At 68.8% G+C, this 20,420-nt stretch overlaps 4 protein-coding genes across 4 annotated transcripts; all 4 read left to right on the forward strand.

Moving 5' to 3' along the window:
* Positions 1-322: 322 nt before the first annotated feature.
* EMIHUDRAFT_63257 (hypothetical protein) lies at positions 323-997 on the forward strand (the record flags this gene model as incomplete). Its single annotated transcript, XM_005786711.1, has 1 exon — positions 323-997. The coding sequence occupies one exon, from the start codon at positions 323-325 to the stop codon at positions 995-997; it is 675 nt and encodes a 224-aa protein (XP_005786768.1).
* Positions 998-1,902: 905 nt separating this feature from the next.
* EMIHUDRAFT_63314 (thioredoxin reductase) lies at positions 1,903-2,985 on the forward strand (the record flags this gene model as incomplete). The annotated part of the gene is made up of 4 exons (XM_005786712.1): positions 1,903-2,054; positions 2,114-2,295; positions 2,453-2,624; positions 2,658-2,985. Coding segments are annotated over 4 exons (834 nt in total), but the record flags the coding sequence as incomplete, so codon positions are not given.
* Positions 2,986-11,960: 8,975 nt separating this feature from the next.
* Positions 11,961-12,780, forward strand: EMIHUDRAFT_202096 (hypothetical protein; the record flags this gene model as incomplete). The annotated part of the gene is made up of 3 exons (XM_005786713.1): positions 11,961-11,967; positions 12,152-12,333; positions 12,442-12,780. 3 exons carry the CDS (start codon positions 11,961-11,963, stop codon positions 12,778-12,780), a joined length of 528 nt encoding a protein of 175 aa, XP_005786770.1.
* Positions 12,781-12,865: 85 nt separating this feature from the next.
* EMIHUDRAFT_202097 (hypothetical protein) lies at positions 12,866-16,272 on the forward strand (the record flags this gene model as incomplete). The annotated part of the gene is made up of 6 exons (XM_005786714.1): positions 12,866-13,231; positions 13,532-13,611; positions 13,727-13,794; positions 15,821-15,910; positions 16,097-16,149; positions 16,228-16,272. The coding sequence occupies 6 exons, from the start codon at positions 12,866-12,868 to the stop codon at positions 16,270-16,272; spliced, it is 702 nt and encodes a 233-aa protein (XP_005786771.1).
* Positions 16,273-20,420: the final 4,148 nt, after the last annotated feature.

Genomic DNA, 20,420 nt, shown 5'->3' on the forward strand with positions numbered 1-20,420 from the left:
CTCGTGGGTGTGCTCGCGTACTACGGCAGCAGCCTCTTCGGCGGCTTCGGAGGGCTGGATGATGACGAGGGAGGCCTCGCCTCGAGCGATGGCGCGCACTGCTCGGCGGAGCCGGTCCAGCCTTCTCTCTGTGATCATTCTCGGAGCCTTCCCTGCAGGCGCGCACCTGCTCGGCCGTGTGGCGGAGCTGCGCACGCTGGAGGCGTTCAAGGGCCTGCTTGCGCAGCACCGCGACGGGACTGGCCTCCCGGTCGTGGTCGACTTTTACTCCCCCTCGTGCGGCCCCTGCCGCATGGTCGCGCCGGCGTACAAGGCGCTCGCAATGGAGCTCAAGGGGCGCGCCGCCTTTGCCAAGGCGAGACGACTCACCCCATCACCCCTCCACCTCACCCACCCTCTCCCACCCACCGCTCGCCCGCACTCCCACCGCCCGCCCGCACTCCCACCGCCGCGCCCCTCCCCTCGACCGTCCAACCCGCTCATCCCCCATCTCGCCCCTCCCGCCCACACGAGGCAGGTCGATGTCAACCGCAACCACGCCACCTCCTCCGCCTGCGGCGTCCGCTCGATGCCAACCTTCCACTTCTACCTCGACGGCAAGCTGCGCGACTCCTTTGCAGGAGAGAAAATATATCTTACTCGAAGTGTCTGCGAGAGCGCGCGCACACACACACACACACACACACACACACACACACACACAGCCACACAGCCACACAGTCACTCACACACTCGCGCGCCTGCTGGTTCGCCGCCCCTTCCCGGAAGCGGCTCGGAGCCTTCTCCTGGTAGGCGCCGACTCGCGAGATACAATCTCCGAGATACAATCTCCGAGATGACAATCTCCCCTGGTAGGCGCCGACTCGCGCCGGCTGCAGCGAGCGGCGAGAGACCTAGCGCAGCGAGCGGAGGAGGGAGGGACGCACGTCGGGCGCGAGGTGACCGCCGCGTCGCTCGCTGCTTTCTACGCCACGCACGACGCATCCAAGGCCGCTGAGCCGCCCACGCCCGCGCCCGCCACGCCCGCCGCCCGCCGCTTCGCGCCGCGCTCGCTTTTAGCGGCCGAGGGCGTGTCCAGGACGCGTCCAAAGGACATGTCCGACCCGTCCCCGACGCGTCCCTCTCCCGCAGGTGCCCGAGGCAGCAGAGATCGCGTCGCAGTACTCGAGCTCGACCGCGAAGCTGGCGCGAGATACAATCTCCGAGATTACAGTCTCCGAGATTGCAATCTCCAAGAGCTCGACCGCGGAGCTGCGCGAGAGTAGTCGAGGTCGCAGTCGGGAGGCTGGCCGAGGCTGGCCGAGGCTGGCCGAGGCTGGCCGAGATTTCCTTGGAGCGCGCAGCGCACCCCCCCCCCCCACGCTAGCAGCCCGCCCCAACGCTAGCGTCCCACGCAGTCTGTGCAGCCTCACTTCTTCATCAGCAGCTCTTCGTCGCTCTCGCAGGTGCGCGCGCTCAAGAAGAAATACGGGCAGGGGCCAGCGACGAGCCCGCGCCCGGAGCCTCCGGCCGCCGGCTCTGCCGACGCCGCCGCCGCGGCGGCCGGCGGTAGGACGGCCGCCGCCGCGGCGGCCGGCGGCAAGGCGGCCGGAGGCGCAGGTGGACGCGCCCAGGACGCGTCCACGTCCAAGCCGGCCGGAGGCGCACGCGGCGCGCTTGCGGGCGCCAGCGCGGCGGAGCTGGAGGCGGAGCTGCTGAGTCGGAGGCGCGCGGGCGAGGGCGCGGGCGCGGCGGAGGGCGGGGCGGAGGAGGGCGAGGAGGGCGAGGAGGGCGGGGAGGACGGGGCGCTGTTCAGCCCGCCGCCAGTGAGCAGCGCTGCTGCGCCTCTCAGGCTCTTCCGTGGGGGAAGAGGCGGACGTGTCCATGGCACGTCCATGACGTACCCGCGACACGCCCCGCAGGATCGTCATCCTTGGAGGCGGCCCTGCCGGGCTCTCCGCCGCCATCTACGCCGCCCGCGCCGGGCTGTCTCCGGTGGTGGTTGCGCCTGCCTTCGGAGGGCAGCTGCAGGGCAAGGGAGTGGACGTTGAGAACTTCCCGGGCGTGCTGGAGGCGTCTGGCCCCTCCGACACGCCGAGGGCCTTGTCGACCCTCCTCGCAACCCTGTCGGAAGCTTCCTGCAGGCGACGGGCCCGGGCCTCGTCGCTCGGATGCGGCGGCAGGCGGCGGCCTTCAATGCGACGATGGTCTCCGACGCGGCGGTGCGGGTCGACGTCTCTCGCTCGCCCTTTACAATCACGCTCGACGAGGCGGAGGCGCAAACCACGGCAGACGGGGTGGACTCCCCGAACGACAGTCCAACGGGCCGAGCGCCAAACTCGACTCTGGGGTAGGCGCCGCTGTACGCGCGCGCGCTCGTCGTTGCCACGGGCGCAGACAGCCGCTGGCTCGGCGTGCCAGGCGAGCACGAGTAGCGACCGCGGGAGGAGCGTCTGACGGAGCCTTGCCCGAGCCGTCTCGGAGCCTTTGCTTGCAGGCGAGCATGAGTACCGCGGGAGGGGCGTCTCGAGCTGCGCGACGTGCGACGGGTACCTCTACCGAGGCAAGGACGTGGTCGTCGTGGGCGGTGGTGACTCCGCCGCTGAGGAGGCGCGTCGCAAGCTCTGCGCTAGGCGGCACCACTCGTGATTCTCGTCCGCCCGTCCCATCCCCGCCAGTGTGCATCAGGCGCTGCTCCTCGCGCGCACCTCCCGCTCCGTGACGATGATCGTCCGGCGCGGTGCGCTGCGCGCAAGCCGCGCCCTCGCCACGCGTGTGCTCGAGCACCCAAACATCGCCGTCGAGTGGAACGTCACGGTGGACCGCTTCGAGGGCAACGCCGACGGCCTCCGCCGCGCGATCTGCCGCCGCGCGACCAAGGACGGCGGCAGCGGCCAAGGCGCGGCGGCCGACGCCGAGCTGTCGGTGCGCGCGAGCGCCGCCTTCGTCTCGATCGGCCACGAGCCGAACACGGGCCTGCTCCGCGGCCAGCTAGGAACCTTCTAGGAACCTTCTAGGAACCTACTAGGACTCTTCCCATAGGACTCTTCCGCGGCCAGCTCGCCCTCGCGGCGGGAGGCTACCTCGACATGAGCGAGGCCTAGGAACCTTCTAGGAACCTTCTAGGAACCTACTAGGAACCTTCTAGGCTACCTCGACATGAGCGAGGCCGGCCGCTCTACGCGCACGAGCGTGGCCGGAGTCTTTGCCGCGGGCGACTTGGCTGACCGCCAGTACCGCCAGGCCATCACGAGCGCGGGCTAGCCTTCTAGGAACCTTCTAGGAACCTTCCAGGAACCTTCTAGGACTCTTCCCCTAGGCCATCACGAGCGCGGGCTCCGGCGCGCAAGCGGCGCTCGACGCCGAGCGGTACCTGAGCGAGCAAGGCTGGACCGACTGAAGCGTGCCGTCGTCATACAGACCCGGCGCTGGGAGGACGGCCGAGCTTAGGCCATGTACGGCTCGAGATGAGGCGATGGCGGAGGCAGCAAAGAGGGAGGCGGAGGAAGAGGCTCGCTCCCGACTGGCGGAGCAGGCGGCCCGCGGTAGCGGCGGATGCCAAGGCGCTCGAGGAGGCGAAGAGGCGATCGCTACAGGCCCAGGGGAGCCGAACCGACCGACTCGAGGCGGCGGCGGGAGGCGGCGGCGGGGGGCGGTGGCGGGAGGCTGCCGTCGCTGAGTTAGCCGAGGCCGAGGCGCAAGCGGCGGCTGGGCAGGCCGCTGGCGCGGGTCGGCCGCGCGCGAGCGTGCTTGGCCAGCTGGCCGAGCTGGAGTCGCGGCTTTGCCTGTGGAGGGGGACGGCTCCGCTGCGGCGCCTCGGTGCGCTAAACTTTCCCATCTCAAGATATTCACGCATGGTCCACAGGCTTGTCAGGTCCGCGGGCTGTAATGTTGGGCGCCCGAGATGCGAGGCGGGAACTCTATTTGGCTCCCGTGGTGTACCTGTGTTAGTGCCAGTGCGCGCCAGTCCCGTGCCTAGTGTCGTGTGAGATTTCGGCATCTTGGAGCACTTGGAGCACTTGGAGTGCAATCAGTAACCTCACATCCAGGGCCGAGGAGCTCAGAAGCGCACCCAGCGGGCCGGATGATCGGTATCGGGTTGCGGGCAAGAGAGCCCTAGCCCCGGGGGTGCGCGTTCGCAGGGCAAGGGCTGTAAAGTAAACACGGGTCTCCGAGGGTTGGCTCCGCGCTCCGGGTTTCCCCTAGCAGCAGACCGCCCCCTCTACTCGGAGCTATAATGAACACGACACGCACTCTCACACGACGTCACCGCTCAGGACCCCTTCGCACGAGGTCCTCATCCTCACTCCGGAGGAGGCTCCCCTCTCCTCTGAGTTCTTCCTCTTGTTCGCTTTCCGATGATCATCCGACGGGCGCGGGGCCCGACCTCCCCTCCTAGCCTTTTTCAGCCGCGGCCCCGCCACCGTCTCGTCTTCTCTGTCCGATTCTGTCGCCATCACCGACGGTGATTCCATGCCCGACTCCTCGGGCGAGGGCAGCGGCATTGGATCGCCACGCCGCCCCTCCCCGGGAAGTGGGGCCAGCTCTCTTCGGTCGAGGACTCGCGCCCGCCCCTGCGGTCTCTCTATCGTCCTCGGCTCGTCCGTACGTCCCGACTCTACTCGCAGAGGCCGCGTCAGCTCATCTCTCGCCTCCTGCTCCGACAGTTGACCCCAAGCCCCCCCCGGGGCCCTCCGGCCTCGGCTTTCCAGTTCGCCGGCGGGTCCGCTCTCGTACCGCGGTAATTCCCTTCCCCCATCTCCTCCTCCCGGGTACACCAGCCTCCGGCGGGGCGGTCCCGGGTCCCCCAGGTTATTCCGAGCGGGTCCATACGGTGGCGGCCCCGTCGGCGGCGGGGGTGGAGGCGGTGGCAGGGGCGGCGGGTGCGGTGGCGGCCCTCGCGGCCCAAAGGCCTGGTGCGGAGCCGCTGGGGCGGCCCCACGACCCTGCAACCGTTCCAGTGGCGGGGGCGGAAGTGGCAGTGCGAGTGGCGGGAACGATGGCGGCACTGGCGGCCGCACCGCCTGGTGTGGACCCTCAGGGGCGGCTCCTCGACCCAGCAGTCGCTCCAGCGGCGGGGGCGGAGGTGGTGGTGGCGGGGGCGGGCCCGGTGGCGGTGCCGGCCGCCGCACCTCCCGGGGCGGGGCCTCGGGGGATGCCCCCTGCCTCTGCGGCCGTTCCAGCCGTGGTTCTACGCGTCGGCCGTCCATGCGCCGCCGCGAGCACCGCGTAGTGGTCTCGCCCTCTGGAGAGCCCCAGCCCGACCCCTCGCGGCCACTCGCGCCGTTGCAGGAGCTCCGACCCCGCCACTCCGGCTCCCGAGCGCGCGGCGAGCACGAGGAAGAGCACGCGCATGGGCCAAAAACCCGTTACTCACAGCGATCTGTTTTTCTTTTCCTCGCGATGTCCACCTCGCCGCGCCGCTCGCGCCGCTCGCGATGCCTCGCCTCGTCCTCCGCTGCGCCCTCGCCAAGCACGCCGCAGCCCATCCGCCTCCTCGACCTCCCCACGGAGCTCCTCCTGCGCGCCCTCTCTCGCTGCGACCCCGTCGACATCGCTCGCGTCGCGGCCGTCTCGTTGCTCTTCCGCGCCTCGCTTGCGCTGGAGGGCATCCGCTTGTGGGCGCAAGAGCGCGGCTTCGAGCTGCCGGCGCAGCCAGAGGGCGAGAGCTGCGCCGTGCGGTGGCTGTGCCTCGCCGCATTGCTGCGCGAGTCCAACCCGCCGGCGAGGGCTGCGGCAGGCGAGTCTCACAGCCTCTTCATCGACGGCGAGGGGCGGCTCTCGTCGTGCGGCTCGGCTCCGTCCTACTTCCCAGGGCTGCTCGGCCACGGCGAGGGCGTGACGCAGCTCAACACGCCGACCCGCCTCCCTTCCCCGCTGGGCGGCGAGCGCGCCGTGAGCGTGTCGGCGGGAGCCGGGCACAGCCTCGCCCTCGCCGCCGGCGGCAGTGTCTGGAGCTGGGGCTATGGAGGCTGGGGCCGGGGAGGCGCCGGCCGGTTGGGCCACGGCGACGAGCAGGACCAGCTGCTGCCCAAGAAGGTCGAAGCCTTTGCTGGGCGGCGCGTCGTCGCTCTGTCGGCTGGGCCTACCTACAGCCTCGCCATCACCGCCGATGGCGCTGTCTGGAGCTGGGGCAGTGGAAGCTGCGGCAAGCTGGGCCACGGCGACGAGCAGGCCCAGCTGCTGCCCAAGAAGGTCGAGGCCTTTGCTGGGCGGTGCGTCGTCGCTGTGTCGGCGGGAGGCGGGCACAACCTCGCCCTCGCCGCCGACGGCGCCGTCTGGAGCTGGGGCTTGGGCTACGCAGGCCGTTTGGGCCACGGCGACCAGCAGAACCAGCTGCTGCCCAAGAAAATCGAGGCGTTGGCGGGGCAGCGGGCCATCGCTGTGTCGGCTGGAATTGCTCACAGCCTCGCCATCACCGCCGACGGCAGCGTCTGGAGCTGGGGCGGTGGAAACTCAGGCAAGCTGGGCCACGGCGACCAGCAGAACCAGCTGCTGCCCAAGAAGGTCGAAGCTTTAGCTGACCAGCGCACCGTCGCTGTTGCGCCTGGATACTTCCACAGCCTCGCCCTCACCGCCGACGGAGCCGTCTGGAGCTGGGGCGATGGAGGCCGAGGCAAGCTGGGCCACGGCGACGTGCAGAACCAGCTGCTGCCCAAGAAGGTCGAGGCCTTGGCTGACCAGCGCGTCGTCGCTGTGTCGGCTGGAGGCCACCACGGCATCGCCACCACCGTCGACGGCGCCGTCTTTACCTGGGGCAAGGGCGAAGGTGGCTTCCTAGGCCACGGAGAGGACCTGTCGAACCAGCTGCTGCCCAAGAAGGTCGAGACGTGGGCGCCGGGGCAGTGAGCGCAGTTGGACAAGGAGGGGATGCTCAGGCTTCTCGCGGCGCTCTCAACGAGGAGAGGATTCGGTTCGGTGTCACGGCGGGGCTGAGCCCGAGGGTGGGCGCGGCGGCGGTGTGGCGGCGGAGGCGGCGGGGGACGAGGCTGGTGTTGGCTGAGGCCGTCGCCGAGGCGGCGACCGCCGAGGCTGCGGCGGAGGCTGCTAGGGCGGCGGTGGAGGCGGCGACCGCCAAGGCCAATCGGTCGGCCGTGGCAGCTCGCTCTGATGCGGCGGCCCGGCTCGGCGTTCGCCCATACTACTCGTTTTTCGTGCTGAGCGGCCGGCAAGCAGGGTGGCACGTTTCACCTAGAGCAAGCAGGGTGGCACGCCCCTAGATCCACCCGCCAGCCGGGTGGGGCTTGCACGCAGCGATATCTTTCGCGTAAAATTCTGTCCGGCGGGAAAATTCTTTTGTTCGCGATGTCCACCCCACCGCGCCGCCGCTCGCGCCGCCTCGCCTCCGCCACGACCGCCGCTCCCTCTCCAAGCACACCGCCGCCCATCCGCCTCCTCGACCTCCCCACGGAGCTCCTCGCGCGCGCCCTCTCTCGCTGCGACCCCGCCGACATCGCTCGCGTCGCGGCCGTCTCGCTGCTCTTCCACGCCTCGCTTGCGCTGGAGGGCATCCGCTTGTGGGCGCGAGAGCGCGGCTTCGAGCTGCCGGCGCAGCCGGAGGGCGAGAGCTGCGCCGTGCGGTGGCTGTGCTATTCGGCGCTGCTGCGCGAGTCCAACCCGCCGGCGAGGGCGGCGGCAGGGCAGTGGCACAGCCTCTTCATCGACGGCGAGGGGCGGCTCTCGTCGTGCGGAACGGCTGAGGGCTGGACGCCGGGACTGCTCGGCCACGGCGAGGGCGTGACGCAGCTCAACACGCCGACCCGCCTCCCTTCCCCGCTGGGCGGCGAGCGCGCCATGAGTGTGACGGCTGGTTTCATGCACAGCCTCGCCCTCGCCGCCGACGGAGCCGTCTGGAGCTGGGGCCAGGGAGGCGGCGGCCGGTTGGGCCACGGCGACCAGCAGGCCCAGTGGCAGCCCAAGAAGATCGAGGCCTTTGCTGACCAGCGCGTCGTCGCTGTGTCAGCGGGATACGACCACAGCCTCGCCCTCACCGCCATCGGCGGTGTCTGGAGCTGGGGCCGTGGAGACGCGGGCAAGCTGGGCCACGGCGATGAGCAGAACCAGCTGCTGCCCAAGAAGGTCGAGGCCTTGGCTGGCCAGCGCGTCCTCGCCGTGTCAGCTGCACTCATGCACACCCTCGCCCTCACCGCCGACGGCGCTGTCTGGAGCTGGGGCAATGGAAGCTGTGCCATGCTGGGCCACGGCGACGCGCAGACCCAGCTGCTGCCGAAGCAGATCGAGGCGTTGGCGGGGCAGCGCGTCGTCGCTGTGTCGGCTGGAGACGTGCACAGCCTCGCCCTCACCGCCGACGGCACCGTCTGGAGCTGGGGCTTGGGACGCGACGGCCAGCTGGGCCACGGTGACGAGCAGGACCAGCTGCTGCCCAAGAAGATCGAGGCCTTGACGGGCCAGCGCGTCATCGCCGTGTCGGCTGGATGCCTCCACAGCCTCACCCTCACCGCCGACGGCGCCGTCTGGAGCTGGGGCTATGGAGGCGAAGGCCAGCTGGGCCACGGCGACGAGCAGAGGCAGCAGCTGCCCAAGAAGGTCGAGGCCTTTGCTGGCCAGCGCGTCGTCGCTGTGTCGGCAGGAGACAGGCACAACCTCGCCATCACCGCCGACGGCGCCCTCTGGAGCTGGGGCGCAGGCTCCTCGGGCAAGCTGGGCCACGGCGACACGCAGGACCAGCTGCTGCCCAAGAAGATCGAATCGTCTGTGCAGCATGAGGATTAGTAACAGGATATCTTCTGGTTTACGTAAGAAGAAATAAGTGTTAGAGCGGGGTCTGCGCGTGCGGCCTGCGGGCGCGAACAGAATGTGAGCCAAACTTATTGAGTGCGCGTGAACGGTATTGTTTCCTTTTTCGAACGAGCCGTAGAGCGTACACAGACGAATCGACCACACTCACAACACCGCTCTCGTCTCTGGCTCTGGGGACTCACAGACTGCTCACAGGACAGGTACGGCTCTAGGAAGAAGGAACAGGAGCCCGCGGCACACAGTCAGTACACCAGCGCCCCGTGCGCCGTCAGCCCCTGCATGAGCGCCGCCTCGATCGAGTTGGCGCAGAGTGGCTGCGCCGCCTCGCCCGTCAGCGCCTCGCGCACCACCTGCCAGCGCTGCGCGATCGCCTCCGAGAGGGTGGAGCGGCGGTAGCCTGCCGGGCCGCAAAACTTGGAGGTTGCGAAGAAGCCTCTCGGCGCCGCAGCGGCGATGGCCACCTCGAGGGCGAGCGTCGCCGTCTCGGCCGAGAGGCGAGTTCGGTTGAGGAGGGAGCGCCACGCGCCGCTAACCCGCGCCCCCAGCGTCTCTAGGTCGTGACACGAGTACACGCCGCCCTCGCCGCCCTCGCCGCCCTCGCCGCCCTTCTCGCCGCCCTTCTCGCCGCCCTTCTCGCCGCCCTCGCCGCCGCAGAGGGTGGCGAGGTCCGCCGCTCGCGCTCCGCCCCGCAAGTTGGACGCGACGAAGAGGGAGCAGTTCCTCGGCACGCGCTGCCGCAGCCGCCGCCGCAGCCAAGAGACGGACTCCGGCACACCGTCAATCAGAATCGGAGGCGCAACCTCGCTGCTGCCACCGCCGCCGCCGCCGCCGCCGCCGCCGTTCGCACTTTTGCCGCCGCCGCCTCTGCCGCCTCCTCCCGTGCCACCGCCTCCTCCTCCGCCTCCCCCGCCGCCACCTCTCCCGCCTCTGCCGTCGCCGCCCTTGCCTGAGCGCCCCGCACCCAGCAGCCGGCGGCCGGCGACGTCCCCAGGCGCCACCCGCTCGGCCCCTCCTGCGCTCTCGGGCGATGTCCCGCCGCCGTGCTGCGGCGGCGGTGGCGGCGGCGGCGGCGGGGCGGCGGCGGCGTCAGGCTGGCGCAAGTGGAGGGACGCGAAGCACTTTGGCAGCCTCCGCCGCAAAGCGCCGCCTACGGACGCCCCTCCTCCTCCTCGTGAGAGAGAGAGGGGGACAGAGGCGTTGGGGGGCGCCTCTGCCCCTTGGCGCGGCGGCCTGCGGCTTGGACGGCGGCGTGGAAGGGCAAGCGCAGCGCCGCGCGCGCGACGGCGCCGAAGCAGGGGTCTGTCTTGCGGAGGCCGACGAGCGACAGCTTCGCAAAGTAGAGGGACGAGACGCGGAGCAGGGCCGCCTGAGGCGGGGGGAGGTGTGGGGAGGTGTGGGGAGGTGTGGGGAGGTGCGGGGAGGTGTGGGGAGGTGTGGGGAGAAAGAGGGAGACGCGGAGCAGCGCCACTAAAGCCCTCCGGCAGTATGCACCGGTGACTGGCTCACTGGGAGGCCTCGCCCGGCCGGCCATACCTCGGCTACATCTCGGCCGCATCTCGGCCGCATCTCGCCTCGCCCAGCCGACTCCGGCGGTGCGCCTCGCGCAGCTCTGCCGCAGAGACGCCGCCGGCGCGGCCGCACGGCAGCGGCGCGACGGGCGCAGAGTCGAGCCAGGCGGCGGCGGCTGTCACGTCCACCGGCACGCCCACCCCCGCCTCCTCAGGCTCTCGCACTGCGGGCCGGCGCACGGGGCCGTCGCGGCTCTGTGCGGCGGAGAGGGCGGCGCGGCGGCCGAGCAGCCCGCGAAGGTCGACGAGGCGGAGGCCTGCAGGAAGGCTCCGAGAAGGTTCGCGGAAGGGGCCTGCCACGCGCGAAGGGTCGACGGGGGCGGAGGCCGAGGGATCGGAGGGCAGAGAAGCTGTAGATCTGGTCGAGGGCCTCGTAGGAGGGAGGCGAGGCGGAGGCGGAGGCGGAGGAGGAGGCGGAGGCGGAGGAGCCCGCAGGGGCGGGAGGCGAGGCGGCTGCGCCCGAGAGGCGGCGGAGGTAGACGCGCTCCGCGCTGCGCTGCAGCTGCGCCATGCGGGACGCGTTGGCGCAGCGCCGCTCGGGAGGGCCAAAGGACAGGTCCGCCTAACCGCGGGTGCCACCTGGTGTGTCATCTCAAGGGCCCCGCCTCCGCCTCCGCCTCCGCCTCCGCCTCTTCCTCCGCCTCCGCCTCCGCCTCTTCCTCCGCCTCCGCCTCCGCCTCTTCCTCCGCCTCCGCCTCCAGAGCCAGGCCGCTACAGCCAGGCCGCCACTCGCTTGTGCGCCGCTAGCGCCATTCCCCTACTCGCCGCTACTCGCCGCTACTCGCCGCTACTCGCCGCTAGCGCCGCTCCTGCCGCAGCAGCGGAGGCAGCACCAGAGTCCGGTTGAGCACGTACGCCAAGAGGAGCGCTCGGCGCAGGGAGAGCTCCTGGTTGCCGAAGCCCGAGTGGGCGGCGTAGACCAGCAGCCGGCCGGGCCTCACCCGCGCGCAGCCAGCCAGCCCTCCTCCCTCTGACCCGCCGGCAGACTCACTCGGCTCGACTCGGCCGACGGACGACGGGCGGCCTGTCTTGCCGCCGACGGTCCTGTCGCCGCTCTTGCGGCCGCCGCCCCTGCGACCGCCGCCGCCGCCGCCGCCGCCGCCGCGCGACCGAGCCTTGCCGCCGCCGCCGCCGCCACTGCGCGACGTCGCGGCCTGCTGCTGCCGCTCGGCTGCGAGCTGCTCCAGCGCGATCGCGACTGGGTCAAACGGCTCTGCCGCCGGACCTCCTCGCCCGCCGTGAGGGTCTCCGCCGGCCCATTCGTCGGGAGGGTCCGGCTCGAGCGTCAGGTCCCACCCTTCCAGGCCGTGGGACCAAGACCGTTCGGCGCGGGCCTTGGCCGGCTTTTGCTCCTCCCTCGCCCGGAGCGCAGCAAAGGAGCCCGTGAGGTGCAGCAGCGCGCAGCCCAAGAGACCGGAGAAGGAGAGCACCAGGACAAGGCGAAGACGGCTGCCACCGGGGGCGGTGGAGCGTCTGCGAAGTGGGCGAAGGAGCGAGGAGCGGGGCGTCGTTCGAAAGCTTGCGCGCGCGAAGAACCGCCCGCCACCAAAAGAAAAAATTAAAAAAAGAAAAATAAAACGGAACCGCAACACATCACGCGCTTAGACCTTTTTATTGAGAAGAAATACGACCTATGGCGTTTTGCGCTTTTCTATGAGAGGTTGATTGAGGTTTTAGGTATGTTGTTGGCTGCTGCACTTGGGGTGGGACGACAGGGGTAGACCGTGCTGTTGCTGTGAACAGCTGGGGCACGCGCCTTATCTGGCCCGGCCCCTTGGGGACTTGCGGCTCGGGTGCGACCTCTGACCGCGGGTCGCAGACCGTGCTCTAGGATGCGGTGGCAGGAGGGGGCTCTGGGGCGGCGGAGGCGAGCGCGGCGGCCACGGCCGAGGAGGACAAGCGCGTCCGGGCGCTGAGGATTGCCCTGCAGCACAGGACGCAGATGCCCGTGACGGACGAGGAGGCCCGGGCTATCCTCCAGGCGCGAGGGGGTCGCGAGACGCCCGTGACGGAGGAGGAGGCGCGGGTCATCCTTCGGGCGCGGGGGGACGTCGGGCACGGCAGGGCTACCTTTCAGGCGCGGGCGCGCGGGCGCGGTGGGCGCGCCACGGCATCGCCGGCGCTGGCGAGCAAGGGCGGCGAGAAGCTATCGCGGCGTGGGAAGAAGGCGGTGGCGAAGGAGGCGGGCGAGGTGGTATCACGCGAGGAAGGCGAGGCGATTTATCGCGCGACGCTCGAGTCGCTGTTGGCGTCCACCGGGTGGACGCCGCGCGCCGCGGAGGAGAGGGCGCGCGAGGAGCAGCGTGCGCATGTTCGGCAGATGCGCTGGGCAAGGGAGCACGGCCGGGGGGAGCCGGTCCGGTGCTTTGACGCGGAGGAGTACGACGAAGGCGACGACGCTTTCGACGCGCTCTTCGACGGGGGCTCGGGGTACGGGTGGGATTCCCCCTCGGGGGGCGGCGCTTTCTTCTAGGCGCCCGCCTTGACCCAACATAGAGGGCGTTGTGCAGCCTAGCTTTTGGGTAATATAAATCTTGCACAAACACTCAGTGTGTGGGATGCCCGAAGCACCTCTCTCGGCAAGCCTCGCGGAGGCGAGGCCGGAGCAGCAAAAGCAACTCCTGGGCGAGCGCCTCGCGGAGGCGACGCCGGAGCAGCAAAAGCAACACCTGGGCGAGCGCCTCGCGGCGGCGACGCCGGAGCAGCAGACGCAATTCCTGGGCGAGCGGCTCTACCCCCTCATCCAAGCGCAGGCGCCCACCGTGGCCGGCAAGGTGACAATCACGCTTCTCAAGATGGACAATGGGGAGCTGCTCAACCTGCTCCACTCGCCCGACGCGCTCAACTCAAAGATCGTTGAGGCCGTCACCGTGCTTGAGGGCGATCCCGCTGCGAGGGCGGAGGCAGAGGCGGCGTGGCGGCTTGTCAGCGGCGGAGAGAGCGGTGGAGAGGGCGGCGGGGAGGTCGGCGGCGGCGGCGGCGGCGGCGAGGCCAATCCCGCGGGCGGCGGTGAGGCGCGTGGTGGGGGCAGAGGCGGCCCGGAGGGCGGCAGCGGCGTGGGCGACGGCAGCGTGGGCGGCGACAGCGGCGACAGCGGCGACAGCGGCGACAGCAGTGACGGCGATCTCCTTCCAGGCCACATTGCGTCGCCGCCGCCGCCGCCGCCGCCATCCGTCGAAGGGCTGCGCCGGCGGGTGGTCCAGCCGCCCGCGCCTGCGGCCGAGGAGCTGTGCTGCCGCATCTGCTTCGGCGAGGACAGCCGCGCCAACCTCGTCCGACCTTGCGCCTGCTCCGGCTCGATAGCGTGCGCTCGATAGCCTAGCCTGACTGCCGGCCGCCCCGACTGCCCCCTGCGCGAAACGGCTCCTCTGACCGACTACCCAGGCCCGGGACCCCCAACCCCCCCCTGGCCGCCGTAGGTATGTCCACGACGGCATAGTGCTACAGATACACCCCGACTGCATCAGCACAGGAATGTTTCTCGCAGGTATGTCCACCCCGACTGCTTGCGCGAATGGGTCCTCCGCACGGAGTCAGTGTCGGCGAGAGTAGCTGAGATTAGCCGAGAGTAGACGAGATTCGCCGAGATTCGCCGAGATTAGCAGCGTGCTCCTCCGCACGGAGTCAGTGTCGGCCCGCAGCGCCGTGCCCGCGCCACTGCTGCTTCCGCCCGCTCGTGAGTGGCGCCCCCCCCCCCCCCCCCCCGACTCCTTCCTAGGCCCGCAGCGCGTGCCCGCAGTGCAAAGCACCGTACCGGATCACTCACGGCCCGCGCGCCCGACGCCAGCGCCAGCTCCGCCACTTCCTCACCGCCCTCGCTTTTGCCGCTTGCGCGCTGGGAGTGGCGACCGCGCTGCCATGGTGCCCCCCCGCCCCGCCCCGCCTCCCCTTCCTGGCCAAACCTCTCTCCGCGCTTCTCTCTCCGCGCTTCTCTCTCCACACGCCCCTCCCCTTCTCCCCTCTCGTCTCACCGAGGCCCGCCGTGCCATCTCCGTGACACTTCCGCGACATCTCCGTGACATCTCCGCGACATCTCCGCGACATCTCCGTGGCATCTCCGCGGCGCCTGCAGGTATGCGCGCTGCATGTGGGACCGGCCGTGGACGCTGTGGCGGCCCGACACGCTGACCGCCCTCTCGCCGGCCCTGCTCTCGCGCATCGGAGAGCAGTGCCCCAGAGAGCCGCGCCCCAGAGATGCACACCCGAGAGGTGCGACCCGAGGCCACATCTCCTCGCGACTGCGCGAGATACACCCGAGATACATCCGAGATACACCCGAGATACAGCCGAGATACACACCGAGATACAGCCGAGATACAGCCGAGATCTCTTCCTCTCGAGAGCTCGCCCCGAAGCGTCTCTCTGCGCCTGGCCCGTCAGGAGAGCTGAACTGGGAGGGCGGCGGAGGCGGCTGGGCGGCGGTGGCGGACTGGGCGCAGGGCGGGGACGGGCTCTCCTCCTGCCGGCTCAAGGGGAGGCGGACCGCCGCACACCGGAGGGGAGAGAGAGAGAGATCTTGGGCGCACTTTGGGGGAGAGAGAGAGAGAGATCTTGGGCGCACTTTGGGGGAGGGAGAGGGGGGAGGTCTTGGGGCGCAGACCGGGAGAGAGAGAGAGAGAGAGATCTCGCGTGCACCTCGCGTGCACCCTCGCGTGCAGGTGGCACCTCGACGCGGCACTCGTGTACGGGCAAGCTGCTCGCTGCGCAGCATCGCATCGCAGCGCCAAGGGCAGCGGCAGCAGCACTCCCCCCCCTTCTTGCGAGTAGGAGCGTCAAGCTCTGCGGCATCGCGTTCAACGCCCGCCTCTCTCCTTGCGGCAGAGACCTCGCCCACGCCAAACGGCGCGGTGAGCGGCGGAGGTGTTCGCCACAGGCGCTCTGCGTGCAGCGGATCCTGTCGGGCAATTTGTTTGCCGAGGCGGTGGGCGGGGACCAACTCTTCGGCCTCTCCCACTCGCGCCTGCGTGCCTGCCTCTCTTTTCTTCCCCCTTGCACGAGCCTTCCAGGACCTGCCTCCCCAGGCCTCTCCAACTTGCCTTTCCTCGCCCTCTCGCGCACTCTCCGTTTCGTGCGCACCAACCTCCGCCAGGCCTTACCTCGAGCACGCGACTCTAAAGGAGCTGTCCAGGAGCGGTCCACGACCCCTCTCGGAACTGCCTCTCAGGCGGACCTCGAGTACGCCATCCTCTGCGCCAACAGCGCCCCCGCCGCTGCTGCTCGAGGAGAGCCTTCTCTCGGAGCCTTCTCGGAGTGTGCGCCCCGTAGGCGCAAACACCGCCTCGGCGCTGCTCTGGTGGTCGCACGCGCGGCCCTACTTTTGGGGCGCCGAGTCTCACATCTCCCCACATCTCCCCACATCTCCCCACATCTCCCCACACCTCTCCACATCTCCCCACACCTCCCCACATCTCCCCACATCTCCCCACTGGCGCCGAGTCCGGGGGGGGGCGGCGCGAGGCTGGTGCCCCTCGGGCACGCCCACGCCACGCGGCGTGCGGTTGCGGCGTCCGTAGGCTACATGCCCACCCCGGGCGACTCGGTCCTCTTCTGGGCTCTCATCGAGCTGCTCGGCCTCGCCGGCACGCTGCGCAAGCTGTGGCTCGGTACGAGATAAAGAAACCACTGTGCCCCGAGATATGCGCAAGTTGTGGCTCGGTTTGCGGGACGGAGCCGAGAGGGAGGGAGAGAGCGGCGAGAGGGGGGGGGGGGGGGGGAACCCTTAAAAGGAAGGGGAAGGGGGAAAACCCGCCCCCCCCTCCAAGCCAATTTGCCCCGCCCCCCTCCCAAAGGGGGGGAGGGGGTCCAACTCTTGCTGCTGCGCCGGTTTGGCGGAGTGCGGACGGTCGACGCTCCCTCCTTCCGCACGAGGCTGTGCCGGAGCCCCACCTCCTCTGGAACCGTCTCGGAACTTTCCGCGTAGGTCGACCTCCGCTTCTACGACCACGAGCTGCGGACGTACATGTGAGAGTTGCGCCGGCGCGCATGTGAGCTGGCAGGCGGAGGCGCGGCCGGGAGACCGACCGGACGGCTCCAGGGCGGCTGCTTCGGTCGGCGTGTGGGCATTGGCCTCCAGCTGGAGGTATGTATTGTGCGTGACACGCGGCTTCGGGGGGCGGACGGTACCGAGGGTTGCCCGCAGCTCCCGGGAGACTCGCGTCTCGATGACGCTTTAGCCGCTACAGATGTGGGGTCCGTACGGAGGCGTACGGGGAGGGGCGCTGAGACCCGAGATCTAGTTTCCACGCCCTTGTATGGCGGTGCGTGGACCGTGCCGTCCCACCGCCGCGTCTCGCTCGCGCTGCCACCGTCATGTCGGTCGGATGGGTCCGGGATGGCGGTGTGGCCCGGTGTGGCCCGGGCTTGCACCTCGAGGCTTGCTTGCATACTCGCGCAAGTGTGTCTCGTTCCCGAATGATTACGGTTGATTAGAGGGCAGATTTGGAAAGATCTCGAGGAGTACATACAGATAGACCCTCCAACCATCAGAAAACTCCGACCTGATCGGTCGAACTGACCGCCGACAGATCACTCCAGACAGCAGACACGAGACAGGCCGAACGTCTGCACGCGGCCGGCCGGGCGAGAGGCTTGACATGATCCGACCCTGCGACCCTGACGCTGCTGCTCTAGCTATCAGACAACTGCTGACTGCTGCCACAATGTGTGACCGGTGCTGGCCCACTTGGCGGCCTTCCCGGTCAGTGGTGAGGCGCAGTTTTGCCGTTCACCCGTTCTCGCTCCCTCGGGGAGGTCGAGGCTCATGTATTGAGGGCTTAAGAATCGCCGTACGCGAGGAGGCCGGGACCCCGAAGACCCCGGACCCCGAAGGCGGACAAACAAACAGTCACACAGGTGGCGCAGGGGTGGACGGTGGGATGCGCGCGAGAGAGGGGATGCCAGACAGACAGACACAAAATCGGACCACTAAAAGTTGACGTGCGTTCCTTCCGCCGAAGACATTTCGGCAGAGTAGATTCCGCTCTCCTGGGCCAGCGCTCGCGAGCCCTCGCGGTAAAACACCATCATGTCGCCCTTAAGGGCGACAGCAAGCAGTTTTGCCGTTCACCCGTTCTCGCTCCCTCGGGGAGGTCGAGGCTCATGTATTGAGGGCTTAAGAATCGCCGTACGCGAGGAGGCCGGGACCCCGAAGACCCCTTTGAGGCCGGTCGCGTCCGGTGACAGAGTTGAGGCCCTTCAGGACGCGCCGACCCATGAGCGTGAGTATACATTGGCTGATTGCTGGCCGGCTGAACGCAAGCCTTCGGCCCTGCTCCGCGTGAGCCGCATTCGGTGTGAGCCGACCGAACCGCCCGGGAGAGGCACAGCCTCGCATCCCGTTCCTCTAGGGAGAGGCACCGCCTCGAATCTCCTATAGCCAGGGAGGGGCGCGCAGCCCCAGCCCCCAGGCTGTGGTGTGGGGGGGGGGGGGGGGCATAAACAAACGGAGGGAGGCGTGAGCCGCCAGTGCGTGAGCCGCAAGGGAGGCATGATCTGCCAGAGGGAGAGGCACCGCCTCCTATCCCAGACTGCGTGAGCCGCAATCGAGTGGCATGAGCCGGGAGGACCTTCGACCCGCACTGCCCCACCGAAATGAGGCTAGCAGCGCGGGTCGAAAGCGCGTGAGCCGCGCACGTGAGCCGCGAGAATGGCATGATCTGCCAGGGAGAGGCACAGCCTCACATCCCAGACTGCGTGAACCGCAGGAGGGTGGCGTGAGCCGCCAGGGTTCAGGGAGGGATTAGCGTCTGCGTTTGCGACCTCCACTGTGAGCCCTCTCAAGCTCGGAGACGAACTTGATGCGCGCGAGAGAGGGGATGCCAGACAGACAGACACAAAATCGGACCACTAAAAGTTGACGTGCGTTCCTTCCGCCGAAGACGTTTCGGCAGAGTAGATTCCGCTCTCCTGGGCCAGCGCTCGCGAGCCCTCGCGGTAAAACACCATCATGTCGCCCTTAAGGGCGACAGCAAGCAGTTCAGAGCTGTCGATGGCGCGATGCCGCACTGGTCCCACATTGGTGACACGAGACCACCACGTTTGCCGGTCCAAGGGAGAGGCACTGGCGCTGTCCTGAGAAAGTGCATGGTCCCTCTTGACTGCCCATGCGCGCGAGGCTGTGTAGGCATAGCCTCGAGAGTGCCAGCAGCCAGTCGCCGAGAGGCAGTTTGTGACGCGCATTGCGTCAGAAGCGTGCACGCGCTGGAAGGACACCTTCCTACTGGCCGTACGATCAGGTCGCAGACGCGCAGGGCGAGACGAGGGAGGGAGCAGGACGTTGCGGAGATCAGCAGGAGGATGTACAAAAAGATTAGGAGCAGGAGGGACCCGACCGAGGGACAATGTGGAAGACGGCTAGTGCTAGTCCCCCATCGGGAGGACGACCCCGGCTAGTCGCCGACCACACCCACAAAGAACCCACAAAGATGCACCGGCGGGGACCTGTTCCTTTGTACCATCTCACGACAATGCACTTGGAGCACTTGGAGTGCAGTTGGCAGCCTCACATCCAGGGCCGGGGAGCTAAGAAGCGCACCCAGCGGGCCGGATGATCGGGATCGGGTTGCGGGCAAGAGAGCCCTAGCCCCGGGGGTGCGCGTTCGCAGGGAAAGGGCCGTAAAGTAAACACGGGTCTCCGAGGGTTGGCCCCGCGTACCGGGTTTCCCCTTAACTGCAGGACGCCCCCTCTACTCGGAGCTAATGAACACCACACTGCACGCCCCACACCACCACTCTACACTCACTTGCGTCGGCGTTTGAGTAGACCCCCCCGCCTGAGGGCTCAATGCTCTGTTTTTTTATTTTGTCTGTGTGGCCAGCTGTCCCCCTCCAGTTGTACCCCGCAGCTGTGCCCGCTAGCCGTCCAAAGCCTGATATGTTGCCTTCTGTCGATAACGTCATTCCGCTCGTCGGCGCGCAAGACTCGCCACCGCTCGTCGGCGCGCAAGACTCGCCACGCAAGAGGCTGCTGGCGATACTCGGAATGGCCTGTATAGTCGCCTGTTTCCTCGGCTTCGCGCCCGCGCTTGCCTACTTTGTCGAGAAAGGCAGCTGGAAACTTGACGCCTTCTACGGCTGCTGCGACTACGACACGCTGCTCCTCCGTCTGCACGCGCCGCTCGGCTACCTGTGGCTCCTCCTCGGCGCAGTGCAGGTCGCCCTCGGTGCCGGCCTCCTTCCTGGCAAACAAGCGTCGCGTGTGCATCGCGTGATGGGTTACACGGCGGTGGCGCCGCTCGCGGTGGTGATGGTGGGCACGGGCATGCGCAACGAGCTCGACGCCTTCGGCGTCCTTGCCATCTTCCACCTGAGCACGGGCTCCGCCGCCCTCCTCAATCTCGGCCTCGCCCTTCGCGCAGGCCGCGCGGGACGCTTTCGTGAGCACGCCGAGTACGCCGGCTACTTTGTCATCGTGGTGACGCAGCCGGGCTGGGCGCGCTTCGCGAGCTTCCTGTTGGAGCTGGCGATCCCGTGCGGTCTCGACGGCTTCAGTGGCGGCAAGGCCGTGTCGCACACCATCGTCGCTTCGCTGCTGCTCGCGGTGATGCGCGCGCGCGGCCGGCTGAGCACCCCGTGGGGCCTCGCTGGCAACGTCGCATTCCTTGTGCTGTACGGCGTGGGCACGGTAATCTACGCCCTCACCATGGACAACTTCTTCCGCTGCGCGGCCGGCGCGGCACCCCGCGTCTGGCCGTAATACACGCCGCACACAACTATCGATCAGACACGTTGGTCCACAGGACCGGTCCGGCTGTGGACCGGTCCTGTATACCTGGGGACTGGCGCGCACTGACTGACTGGCTGGCTGGGCACTAACACAGCTCACAGGCAGGTACGTACATACATACACCAACCACGCACACTCCCTTTGTTCTCTTCTCATAAAATCGGAGGGTCGGCCCACGCACGGGCGGGGGCCGCCTGACTAAGCGCTGCTCGCCTAAGTAAGCTCGCTCCTCTCGCGAAGTAGAACAAAAAGCTGCCCGTGAATAAGGAAGGACTTACTAGAGCGCCTGATGAGGCGTCCTCGTAGTGGGGGAAATGGTCCACTGAAACATTCATTTTCCAAGCCCCAAACCCAAACTGGATCTCGAGGCGATCCGACGGTGGCATGAA

This window comes from Emiliania huxleyi, assembly GCF_000372725.1.
Source record: "Emiliania huxleyi CCMP1516 chromosome Unknown EMIHUscaffold_15, whole genome shotgun sequence".
Classification (NCBI taxonomy): domain Eukaryota; phylum Haptophyta; order Isochrysidales; family Noelaerhabdaceae; genus Emiliania; species Emiliania huxleyi.